A 13,031-nucleotide genomic window follows, 5' to 3' on the forward strand; every position below is an offset into this window, starting at 1 on the left:
GACCGTTTGTTTTTTTTTCACCTCTTTTTCCTCTGGCACGTTACGGGTTTGAGCCTGCTTATGACTCCTATTTTTTTTTGCTCAACCTTACACACACCTCCACTTTCTATTCCGCCTTCGCGTCATGAGTTTGAGCCTGCCTGCTTGGTGACACTCTTCTGTAAAAATACATAAATGTGAATTATTTAAAACCGATAGGACAAGAACGTGCTACTCACATTGATTAAATAAAAAGTTCCGTTTGAACTTTTGTGCAGATTGCCAAACTTAAAAAGATAGACCTGAAGTAGGTCAGAGGTTACATCGACTAAAGCACTGTTAAAACAAAAAAAAATAGTGGCCCAAATAATTCCAATACAAAATTGAGTACGAAAGCAAACCATAGCAGATATTACACCAGAAACAAGTTATACTCGATCAACTCACAACTTTTGGAGGTAATATACATTTCTTGTACACAATGTTTGGTCTTTCAATAAAACTGGCTTATTTTCGGCATATTTTATGGACATATCATTTATGTAAAACGTGTCAGAGTGATTAAAATACTGGCATCTTAACAATTTTGTAATCAGTTCAATCCCATCGCACAGCACTAGATGCTCGGTTATGTTTTGAGTGTGAATGTTGTTTAGCCATTGTTTCTTTGGCTCGCTGCGGTATTTGCTTCTGACATAAAAGGACGACATCCTGTGTTGCCGAAAGTTTGTCATCAATTCTCTTCGCATGGCCAAATCATCTCAATCATCCATACCTCAAAATCACTTCCAAAGATGTTCTCTTCGTTCAACCATGCGCCGCATGTCCATATTTTTTGGAAGAGAATTTCCGTCTGAAAGTTCGTATCATCAACAGCTCAAGGTTTGTTATCGACAGTGCTTTTCAGGAATATTTAAAGGCTGAAAGCAAGATGAATTTTATGACCTGGAATGAAGTGTGTGTGTGTGGGGGGGGACCACAGCTTTTCTGTGTGTGTGTGTGTGTGCTTGTGTGTGTGTGGAGAGAGAGAGAGAGAAGATGGTGCAGAAAAGAACTTATTTTTCCCTAAAAAAACTCCAATCAGTTTCAACTGTTAAAATTGTGAGAAAAACACTGAGCGTGCATGCAAAAGAGAGGGGTGGGCAAGTAAACAGGAAGTCATTCTTAGATCAAACAAAAGTTTTACTCATAAATCATTACAAGTCCTTTTCAAATAAAAAAAAAATTTTTTTAAAAAGTTTTCAGAGGAACCATTTTTATTCTTGCGGTCAATTTTGCTTCATTTAACTCGTCGGATGAACAAGAGTCGAAAGACGATCTCCGTAGGAGATAATTTACGAAGATTAAACTCATTTTATTCAACATTTTTTTAAAAATGGGTACCAATCACCATTTATACATATTTCAAGTATTTTGTTATTTATTTAGTTTTTTGTTCAAAATGATGAGAACATACATATAACTTGATATATATATATATATATATATATATATATATATATATATATATATAATCAAGTTCCATACTTCTTTGTTGATATTCTTTGTTAGATTTATTAGCTGGTCGAATGATATGAATGCCCTAAAAAGTCACATTGATCAGAAGTGAATTTTTAAGGATATTCGTGTGTATATATATATATATATATATATATATATCAGATGATGGAAAATAGCAACAAAGAATGAAGGAACTGGATTTTAATTAGTGTGTGTGTGTGTGTGTGTGTGCGCAAAAATGATAAAAAATTCAAAGAATTGGTCACCTGTTGAGGAGTTCGGTCTCAGATTAAAGAATGGAAAAGATATTTTTTTAATCAAGTCTTATTTTCAAATGTTCATCAATTTTGTAAATTGTCATTTTTTTTTATTGTTATATAAAGTCACTTCCTTTCCCGCCAAGCATTTTTTTTTTTGTGCGGAATGAATGAAAATATTTATACATTCTGCTATAATTTTTGTTTGTTTTTGTTTTAAATTTCAAAATTTCTTTTTTCTAAAAAACAAACAATTCAGTAAAAAAAAACAAAAAATAAAAAATAATTCAGTAAAAAAAAAAAAGTACAATTTAAAATTATTCAGTAAAAAAAAACAAAAAAAAAAATAATTCAGTAAAAAAAAAAAAAAAAAAAATAATTCAGTAACCCCCCCCCAAAAAAAAACGTACAATTTAATATCAGCACTCAGAAAGCGAGCAGAGTTCATACGTGAGGTTTATGACCTTTTATGCCAACCTTTAATTCAACCAAACATCCAGAAATGTACAAAAATAATAATTATGGAAATTTTTTTTTTTCATGTAAAATAAAAAAAAATTTAATCTCTCCAAACTGATAACAATTTATGAAACTAAATGGTCAAAGTTCACTTGTTTATTAAAAGTGGTAAAGTCTGACTTAAGGTAATGGATAAAGTATTTGAAAGCCAGGTCACTTATTAAGTTTTTGGATAGTACAAGACCAAACCACCAGTCAATCCCAGTGTCATGCTTTTCGATGGTTGATCAATCGAGACCAAAGCTTGTTATTAACTTTTATAGTCTGACACAAGGCCATGAGTCTTTTATACTGTCTTATATTCTGAAGAAGATCAATTGACAAAGGAGATTGACATTTATTTAAATATTAAGCTTTGTTCCTGTCTGAAATAATAAGGCCATGTCTGGTAAGATAAAGTTCAAAATTTGCACATTTTAAAACAAAAAATTTAAATCCTGAGTTTGACAGAAACATTCCCGAGTTCGACAAGATACACCTGAAGAAGGTCGGAGGTTATATCGACCGAAACATTGTGAAAATCACACTCAAGATGAGAACAGTAGTCTGATGAGTAATAATACAAACATTTTTTACATTACTTTCTCTCAGACGATTCTCCACATCAGTAGTTTTAACGTTTTGGCTGAGGTGGTCTCTGGTCTTCTTTAACCCTACAACTCATCATCGCCCAAAACGTAAATACCAAAATCAAAGTTAATACGAGAAAGAGTCCGAAAAAAATAAACAGAAATAATGATTTAACTCCACATCATGCCAAATCAATTCAGATTAAATTTCTTAATATCTGCTTGCTGTACACAAATCATGGTTGATGACGTGTTGTAGAAAGTTGTTCCTTTTAATTTTAACTGGGAATTTCAGAAAAAAGATATGCCAGAAATATGAACGTATCGTGGGCTTCCATACTTTGAAAATATTTCCCAGCATGTTAGATTATATGAGAGAGAAAAAAATGTCCATTGTTTTTTTGTTTAGACAATTCAGGGTAGTTAGGTTTAAAATTCTGACCTCCCAAACAGTTAGGATACCCAGCATGCTCCCATATTCTAGAAAATTTATAGGAAGCAATTATAATGCAGGGATTATATATGCAGGGATATATCAGATAGAAATAGGATTGAAAACAAAATGAATGTGAAAGTTAAATTTTTTGTGTTTTTCTTTTATTTTTATGATTTTTTTTTTTTATTACAAATTTAATTCGCCTGCAATGTCACTGGATGATGGGTTCTGTATAAAATAATATTTCAGAAAAAATATCTTTTCATCTGACAAATGATTTTTTTCTGAAATATTAATTTATATCCCTTCCCTCAGACACACATACACAATCTAATAACACTAAAGGCAAGTTAAGGTTTGCAATAAAAAAAAAAATAACAAAAATGAAAAAAAAATTATTTTACACATGTTGAAAAAAAAAAAAAGAAAATCTTAAATAGAAATAACAAAACAAAGAACTGATTTCACTTCTATTTTGTCTTGTTTGACTTTCAATCCGACTTATATTTAATCCTATAAATCAATACATACATAGATATAATTTATAGGATTAAATATAAGCTTATATTTGATAGATAGATGCATTCTAATCGCTTCCTATAAATTATGTGTGTGTGTGTATATATATATATATATATATATATATATATATATATATATATATATATATACACACACACACACTACATGCAATGCTTCAAGCAAAATACAGCAATCTTGATTCTTATCCAGAATTCTCCCATATAAAAAAAACAAAAACAAAAATCGTACCTGTGGTAGAACGAAAATATCATATTCCAAAAATTATGTAAATTAATCAACTATTTTTATTCTTAAATAAGAAAATCATTTGTAAGAGAATGATGGGAAACCATAGGCATTACAACATACATCTCCACTTTTAATTATTGGGGAGTTATCTTTCTTGCTTTTTTTTTTAGATTGTTTTCAGAATAGCTGACAAGACAGCTGTTCTTTGGTTATAAATCATAAAATTTGATTTTCTCATCTAAAAATGAAAATATTTGATCAACTGATGTAAAATTATGTAACATGCCAGAGTGGTTTCATTATGGCTACGTACATCATATAAATTTTTCGTTATTTTTTATTTTTTCAATATAGAGAGATCGCTGGCAAGAACCACAATCTCTCATATATATACATATATATATATATATATATATATATATATATATATAGATGATATAAATAATAGTTTGGAGTTTCTTTTTATGTGAAATAAGCTTTATTTTGTTCACACATTATTTTGATAAAATGTGTACTTTGTTTAACAATGAAAACAATGGCAAAAAATAATCAGAGAAAGTGAAAAAAATAAAAAAAATAATGTATCGAGAGCGTAAAAAAACAAAACAAAAACAAAAATAGGGGAAAAGAGAGGATGAACAACATTTATGTCGAATGAAGAGAGTAAACGTGAGTGGGAAGAATTTCACAACGTTTCGGGCGATGCAATCTCTGACCTTCTTCAGGTGTATCTGGTTGAACTCTGGAATCTGCACGGAAGCCTTTGTTTAATCCACGGGAGTAACATGCTCTCGTTCCATCAAACATGACTGGGTAAAAAGCCCAAGTAATTTGCAGTTATATTTTGAGTGTTGCACACACTGAGTATCCGCAAGGACCCATGGCATAGTGGATAAAGTACAATTCAGCTGAAATAATTACACTCTTCTGGAGGTTCATGGTTCAATCCTTAGTGTGGGCAACACTTAAAATACAATTGCAAATAACTTAGAACTTGTACACAGTCATGATTGATATAACAAGAGCATGTTGTCTCTAAGGACTAAATAAACAAGATGGACCTGAAGAAGGTCGGAGCTTACATCAACCAAAACGTGAAAATACTCCAGATGAAAAACGTAGTCCGAAGAACCAAATAATACAGATTGTTTCACTCTTTAGGCTTTTTTTTCTTTGATTCTTCACAAATTTTATCTTTTTTTTTTTGTATATTGTTGTTGAATTAGTGACAGCTTTCGTTTATTTTGTTCTTTCTGTTGCTTTTTACGTAAGTATATAGGATACCAGAACATCAAACATTATATAAAACCTATTTCACAAAAAGGTTTGGTGCAAGTACAGAATTTAACCTAATTTAAAAAAAAACAAAAATACAGAAAAATCACAAAACTAAAAATGTCATATTTCAAAATTCACATGCATTAATCAAGGGGATGTTTTTTTAACTAAGAAAATCAAATTTTATAATGAACATATGGTGTATTTTGATCTGCCATATTTAATAAGGGGAAACAACTCAATTTGAACTACTGATATTTTAAAATGACCCTTATAATGGCTATAATATAATATTAATTGCTAAAAGTTAAAAAAAAAAAAAACGATTTTCCATGTAAAAAAATGCATGAGCAATTTACGTGACTTTTGGAATATGACATTTTCATTCCCTGCTGAAATGCGTAAAATAACCCTCATAATGGTTACAATATACTATTAATTGCTATAAGTTAATAAAAAAAAAAACGATTTTCTATGTAAAAAATAAAATGCATGAGCAATTTATGTGACTTTTGGAATATGACATTTTCGTTCCCTTATGAAATGCGTAAAGATTTTTCTGAATATTTTTTTTTTATTAGGTTGAAATCTGGATAAGAACCAACATTATTTTTTTTTAGTTATTTATATCACATAGTTGGATATTTTCCGTTTTTCTCGTACTTGAGAACTTTTCTAACTGATGCTGGCAATTTCATTCTTGGAAGAATTTCCATTCATTTTAATCAACTTATCCTTTGAATTTTCATTAGAGCTCTCTTTCTTGGAGACTTTCGTTGCTGGTAAGTTGGCGGTGGTGTACAATTCGTTTTTGCTGCTATTTCCAACCTTATTCCCATTCATTATGGAATCGGCTGGTTTCTTGATATCTGCCTTTGCTGCGAAACAAACTTCATTCTTCTGGCCAGACTTAACGTTACCCTTGCAGTTACCTGAACAGCCAGGTTGGTGCTTATTGTCTGCCGACGATGCAGGCATTGTCTTTGGATTGCCGTTAGTCTGCACCGTCTTCTGCATACCACCTGTAGCAATTTTCTGCCAGTTCGGATGGGAGTTCTTTGGCCCGTAGTTTTGAGGAATTTTCATTGAGTTTGCCTGGAGGATTCGTTGAGCGTTTGCAGGCGCTGCGGGCGACTTTGACTGAGCCATAACGTGAGAAGGAGATGGAGGCGCTTTAGCATAGGGGTTCGCAGAGAATCTCTCGTTAGAGAGGGTCTTTTGTATCAGATTTTGCTGGTGCAGGTGTAGGTGCTGCTGATGTTGTTGGAGCTGTTGCTGCTGTAGTTGTTGTTGCAGTTGGTGCTGTTGTTGCTGTAGTTGATGTTGCTGTAATTGCTGCTGTTGTAAGGTGGCATGTTTCTGCATATTTGTCATAGATAACTTGGAAGGCGTTAACTGCATGGTGTGGGTCATGGTTTTCGGAGCTATGTACGGTGGGGGTCTTCGATTAAGATCAGAGTGAGGCTTCGGTGCAATAAGCTGAAGTGGCTTTGAAGCCTGTATGGATTTCATATTCTGCGTGTATTTCTGAGTAGGTGGGGGCACTGTAGGCTTGTGAAAAATGGCCGTATCGTTAGGGGCAGACGTTTTTGTCTTCTCTGCCACATGATTGCCGTGATTCACAGTTGTGTCAGTTGTATTGGCACTGCTATTTGCTGTGGTAGCCACGCTAGAGGTGGTAAGGGTAACTGGGCTGCATGAGGGCACAGTAACTGCTGGGGGTTGGTTTATGAGTGGCCCTTTTGAGTTTGTTGTAGAGCTTTTGGCAGAGGTTATGTTACAACTGGTAGCAACGGTTGGGGTAGTGTTCACTTTGCTGTTAGCCATACTGGTCGTTGTAGTGGTTAAGCCACTGCTGCTGCTGCTTGTAGCAGAGGATACAGTTACTGCGACAGGCCGACATGGCTCCTTCGATAGGTTCTTTTCAGGGACGGATTCAAAGTTGGCCAGTCTCGGCCTCTTGTTATCATTTTCGAAGACAGAGAAGAATAACTGGAGTGGTGCATTCTGGAGAGAAAAAAGAAATAGTAAGAAGATTTATTTACTTACTAGAGGATGGTATTGGTGCTTGTAGGGTACAAAAATACACTATAAGATCTGATTTAACTAGATCTTTTTAACGTGTTTTAATTCAAAGTTTAATGTGTGCGAAAAAAGCTCTGTGTATTTTATATAAATCTATATGAAAATTTTTTTTTTTAAAGTGTTGTTTAAATTACCTAGGATAGTAACCATGTTCAACATATCTAAAATTTAGCACTCACAGAAACCGACTTACCGAATTCAATTACAAAAGGGGAATTCAACTATATAACAGTGAAAAAATAAAAAACAATAAATCTTAACTAAAATTGTTAAATAGAAATTGGGGATCAGCTGTTTACCTATATATATACACACACGTGTGTGTGTATATATATATATATATATAACAAAACCTTTGGAAGGATGAGATGCAGGTAAAATATTTTCCCATGTTTTTTCCACATTAGGAAAATGGGACTCCATACTGTTCATTGTTAAAGTATTTTTTTATATACATCTGACGAAAGGCTGTTCTTGTAAAATATATATATGATGATTGCAGCGTCTTGTCAGACGAGTGCCACTCCCTCAGACACTTAAAGTCCATGAGCCCAAAAATGACTTCCATCGCCACAGGACCATTTTTATAGACAAATCCCTGAGGGAGTATCTATACACAGATGATGTTATAAAGTCTTAACTTTGTACGAAAACTAAGTCTCTCGCTCTTGGTTCAAAATGTTGAGATCCAGCAACAAGCAAGAGCAAGATAGCCAGCAACAAGTTAAACTGCAGACCAGCTTAATGCGGGTACTGGTCTCCCACTTTATGGTTTTTTAAATCAGAGATTTGCTTCTCCTAGAAAGGCTGCCTTCACCACGGCTTACAGGAGCCCTCTCTACCCCAACACACATACATACATACATACATACACACAAACACATACGGTGCTAGTTGGCCATTGACCCCGAAACACACACACGTGTATATATATACACACATATATACATACACATGCAAACGCATACATATATATATACACAAACACACACACATCTGTATCTATATATATATATATATATATATCTACACTGTAGGTATTTAATATAGTAAATAATTAGTAAATAATTATATATATATATATATATATATACACACACACACACGTATGTATATGTATATATAGACACACACACGTGTGTGTATATTCATACACACATGTATTATGTATAAAAACGTGTGTGTGTGTATATATATATAGATATATTGTGTGTATTTAGGCAGCTTTCTATCATTTAAGAAAAGTTAAAGACAATAGAGAGCTTCCGTTTGATTAGACCTTTTATTTTTTCAATTTTTCTGATGATCTTTTTAGTGTGTAGATCGAAAAAATTAAAATAAGTTCTATGTGTAATTTGAAGTTTCATTCATTTTTTTCCATGAACTTTTTTAAATATTTTTTTGTTCGCATTTGTAACAACATATGTATGTATGTATATATATATATATATATATATATATATATATAGTATTGGGAATCCCAGCTTAAATGCTATCTAGCTAGTTGTAGAAATAGCAAGTTATGTAGGTATATTTTCGATTCCCATCAGCGAGTTTAGTGGGGTCACATCCGTCAAACTCAAGTCACCTTTTGTCAACCTAGTTAGAGGTGACGTGCACCGGAAATTAGGGGTAACGGGAATTGTGGTCGTAGGTGTCCGGTTGGCGATCACATGTGAGAGTTCGTTTTAGCCTGCAGATGGAACAGACAGGAGATTAGGGTCTCTCCGCAGCAACCAGGGTCCATGATAGGCTTGCCTTTAATAAAAGAATTGAAGCTTCAATCCCTCTTGTGTTATCGATGCATCTGCAGCAGTGACCACTCCCCATGAGATAGCAGCCCAGCGACAAGAAGATATCATCCGCCGGACAAGGCAAGCAGGTATGTACACATTATATACTTGCACATACACGTCAAGACCCTTCAAGGCAAGAAACGGTGTAAGGATAGAACGCACACACACCAACATATAAGTAAGAACATATTGATAAGAACACTCAGACTTTAAAAGTACCTTAGTAAAAGTACAAGTAAAAGAGAACGATTAGCAAAGTAATAAGTAACGTAAACGAACAAATAAGTAATAAATAAATAATAAACAGGACGCAAACACCATTTTTAACATTATATATATATATATATATATATATATATATATATATATATATAAAAAGTCTAAAGAAGCTTTGCATAGTTTATAAAAAATATATAGTGACCTTAAAATAAAAAGATGTAGTTTAAATTCCTAGGGTTACTAACTAAATTCAACATATCTTAGACTTAGCACTTGCATAAGCTGATTTTCATATAAGAGCAAAAAAAAACAATAAACCTTAACTTAAATTGTTAAATAGACAATGAAAATCAGCTGTTTACTCTTTAGCTGTTCAGATATATATATGTATATATATGTTCAAGCACGTCTGAATACAACGGAATTCTTCTTTTTTCTGATTTTGTTGGACATCTTTTCAATTCGCCGAATGGTCTTTATTTCCGCCGACATATATATTACGGAGCCCAAAAGTTGTTGTTCGACCATATTCTTTGTGTTCAATCAAACATGCTTGAATAATGACGCGTGTGTATGTCTTCATAATGCTGTTGACACACAAGATTTTGATAGATCACTAAAGTTAAGCAATAATAAGCCTGCCTAATACCGGACGGGTAACCATTTGGAAATCCTCAGCATTGTATATATTGCACTGAGACGTAGAAATTTTCAGGTTAGTAGGGGGTATATCTAAAAGCCACTCAGAAGTACACCCTCAGTTTTCATTAAGGCATGCATTTAAGAGAAGGAAATTTCTGATGTAAAACCTGAGGTCTACTGTCTGCTCTCTCTAGAAAACATTTGCATCAACTGAATATAGCAGGAATTCCAAAAGTGTGGCTACTTCTACACAAAGCCTTCATTACTATGAACAAATTATGTGGATTTCGGAAAACTTAGTTGTGCAAGGCTCCTATGTCAAAACCAACAGGAGAATTTATATACATATACAAACATTGACGACACATTGCCTTTTTTTACTCATGAGGATGGAGAGAGGAGCTTCATACGTCACAGGTGACAATTCCGTAAAAAAGATTAAAAAAAAAAGATAAAGCTGATCAACTTACTCTTCTCCATGTGTAGATATATGCAATGTCTATTAAAGTGTATGTGTCCTTCAAGGGTTCATTGGAATGGAAAATGTGAATCTGAAAAGGTATTAAAAGAAAAAGAAAAATGAACTTCAATAAAAACATTGCCCTTTTAAATAGACAACATATAATGCAACATAAAATTATATATAAACTAGTAATGAAATCATATATATATAAACTAGTAATGAAATCATATATATATAAACTAGTAATGAAATCATATATATATAAACTAGTAATGAAATCATATATATATATAAACTAGTAATGAAATCATATATATATATATAAACTAGTAATGAAATCATATATATATATATATATAAACTAGTAATCAAATCATATATATAAACTAGTGATCAAATCATATATATAAACTAGTAATCAAATCATATATAAACTAGTAATGAAATCATATATATAAACTAGTAATCAAATCATATATATAAACTAGTAATCAAATCATATATATAAACTAGTAATCAAATCATATATATAAACTAGTAATCAAATCATATATATATAAACTAGTAATCAAATCAATATATATAAACTAGTAATCAAATCATATATAAACTAGTAATCAAATCATATATAAACTAGTAATCAAATCATATATAAACTAGTAATCAAATCATATATATAAACTAGTAATCAAATCATATATATAAACTAGTAATCAAATCATATATAAACTAGTAATCAAATCATATATATAAACTAGTAATCAAATCATATATAAACTAGTAATCAAATCATATATATAAACTAGTAATCAAATCATATATATAAACTAGTAATCAAATCATATATATAAACTAGTAATCAAATCATATATATAAACTAGTAATCAAATCTATATATATAAACTTGTAATGAAATCTATATATATAAACTTGTAATGAAATCTATATATATAAACTAGTAATGAAATCTATATATATAAAAGCCAAAATGTGTGTATGTGTGTTTGTGTGTCCGCTAAAAACTTTCGATAGACATGACGAAAATTCACAAACTCGGTATCATATTGAAGTCCCATCCTTCGCCCGAAAAATATCGAAAAATTGGCCAAAAACGTTCATTTTTTCATCCTGAAATCGACAATTCAATTTTCGACAGGGGGGGGGGGGTCACCGTATCATTTCGTCCAAACAAAATAGTGTCTCTAAAATATTAATCAAAATTATGTTCTTACTTCATAGCGTGGTCCGAGTTCAAATTTCATCCGTAAAAACTTCTTTATGTGTGCCACAGTAAAGGCAGCTGGACAAAGCAAGTAACGCACTTCTTTGTTCTGTAAAAAGAAGAAAAACATAGGTTTAACAAGAAATGGCGAGAAAATATTTACAAACAAATCAGGTACGCTATTTTTGTAAAATATGTTTTTGCAATTATATTTCACTTTTTGTGTGTACCAATCCTTTTTGTTTAGAAGCTAAATATACGTTAAATATAATAGAGCATATATGAATGAATAAAAGTAGAGTTACATTTCAAGATCCAAATATTTATTTTTCATGCAAACATACTTCTCGTTCGTGCATATACTCTTCAGAAATATGAGAAATTCTATGCTTAGATAGAAAAAAATGCTGGAGGTGCTTTTTAAATAAATATTTGTACCTTGGAATGTAACTATACTGTGATTATATATATATATATATATATATAATCACAGTGTGTGTGTGTGGATGGGTGTGTCTGTATATGTATATGTGTGTGTGTTTGTTAATATATATATATATATATATATGTGTGTGTGTGTGTTTGTTAATATATATATATATATTAACAAACACACACACATATACAGACACACCCATCCACACACACACACACACACACATATAGAGACACATACACATATATACATATACAGACACACACACATATATATATATATATATATATATATATACAGTAATTTCAAGGTTATGAAGCATAAAACGATGTTGTTTTTCATATTTCAAGCAGTCCTCCACTCTTGATCACAAAATGTAGTAAAATAACAATGAAAGATGTTGGAAAAAAATGGAAATTTGTTTTTTGGCTGCAATCATTCCTTGCAACAATGTTCGAAAGAGTTCAGGCAAACTTTTTTAACCATTTGTGAAAGAAGACCGTTATACTTTTTTATTTTTTCATTTGTAACGCATTAATGTTCATTTCAACCGGCAACACATCAAAAACATAAGTGATTTCAATATGTATAATATATGAGTGGAAATTGAAAGGAATGTGTATTTTTTTTTTTTTTTAAATGATTGTAATTCCAAATATGCACCAAATTTTATGTGGATACTTCAATGGAATAAACATTCAAATTTCTTCAGATATTTTTTGAAACAGACTTCGTTTAAAAAAAAAAAAAAACAGAGTATATTTTTCTATTAAACTTTTATTTTTTAAGTAATTTGATTTTGTTCGTTCTATAAAAAAAAAGTTGAAAAGATATTTTTCACTCAGTAGTGAGTTTTGGA

General features: G+C 31.5%; 1 protein-coding gene across 5 annotated transcripts in view; it reads right to left on the reverse strand.

Moving 5' to 3' along the window:
• Positions 1-1,298: 1,298 nt before the first annotated feature.
• Positions 1,299-13,031, reverse strand: part of LOC145263181 (uncharacterized) — a 255,347-nt gene continuing 243,614 nt past the window's right edge. For all 5 annotated transcript variants that reach the window (XM_080120230.1, XM_080120232.1, XM_080120231.1 and 2 more), the window contains 3 exons: positions 11,747-11,845; positions 10,522-10,602; positions 1,299-7,316 (listed from right to left, as the gene is read on the reverse strand). In XM_080120230.1, the coding sequence (XP_079976356.1) occupies positions 5,985-7,316; positions 10,522-10,602; positions 11,747-11,845 (1,512 nt within the window). In that variant the 3' untranslated portion in view covers positions 1,299-5,984. The remainder of the gene's footprint in view (positions 7,317-10,521; positions 10,603-11,746; positions 11,846-13,031) is intronic.

The sequence above is a fragment of the Euprymna scolopes genome, chromosome 38, assembly GCF_053919585.1.
Source record: "Euprymna scolopes isolate OS-2025 chromosome 38, ASM5391958v1, whole genome shotgun sequence".
In the NCBI taxonomy this organism is placed as follows: Eukaryota; Metazoa; Mollusca; class Cephalopoda; order Sepiida; family Sepiolidae; genus Euprymna; species Euprymna scolopes.